The 451-nt window shown below is 69.4% G+C and overlaps 1 protein-coding gene across 1 annotated transcript in view; it reads right to left on the reverse strand.

Moving 5' to 3' along the window:
• BOP1 (BOP1 ribosomal biogenesis factor) overlaps positions 1-451 on the reverse strand; it is a gene marked incomplete in the record, with an annotated part of 24,251 nt that overhangs the window by 1,500 nt on the left and 22,300 nt on the right. The window contains 3 exon segments of the mRNA XM_014593260.2: positions 6-69; positions 151-231; positions 305-451. Of these exon segments, the coding sequence (XP_014448746.2) occupies positions 6-69; positions 151-231; positions 305-451 (292 nt within the window).

Here is a 451-nt window from a genome sequence, read left to right on the forward strand (position 1 = left end):
GAAACCCAGCCACTGGCCCCCTGGGGAGACGCTGAGGCAGCGGACAAGGTCACCGTGGCCCCTGTAGACCTGCAGGGCAGCGGTCAGGAGGCAGGCCCGGGGAACACAGCACCACCCCGCCGCCCTGCCACCCCACTGCCCGCCACCCACCAGAGCCTGGCACGTGGGGAAGGGCTGCAGGTCCCTTGGCCGTGGCAGTTTGGGGATGAGGTCTTCAGGGTCCACGTTGACCTGGTGGAGAAGACAGCACCCGGTCACCCTGGTCCCCTGCTCCCGGCCCCGGCCCCACGGCGAGCCTCCGCACCCTCATCTTGCGCTGGCGCGGGCACAGGTACAAATCCAGGCAGCGCTCGAAGCGCTCATGGATGAAACGGCTGTAGGCAGGCACGGACCGCAGGCTAGGGAAGCGCCGTGGCAGGAGCGAGGGCTTCCTCTCCGTCGGCTCCTGCTG

The sequence above is a fragment of the Tupaia chinensis genome, unplaced genomic scaffold (assembly GCF_000334495.1).
Source record: "Tupaia chinensis unplaced genomic scaffold, TupChi_1.0 Scaffold140061_1, whole genome shotgun sequence".
Lineage (NCBI taxonomy): Eukaryota > Metazoa > Chordata > Mammalia > Scandentia > Tupaiidae > Tupaia > Tupaia belangeri.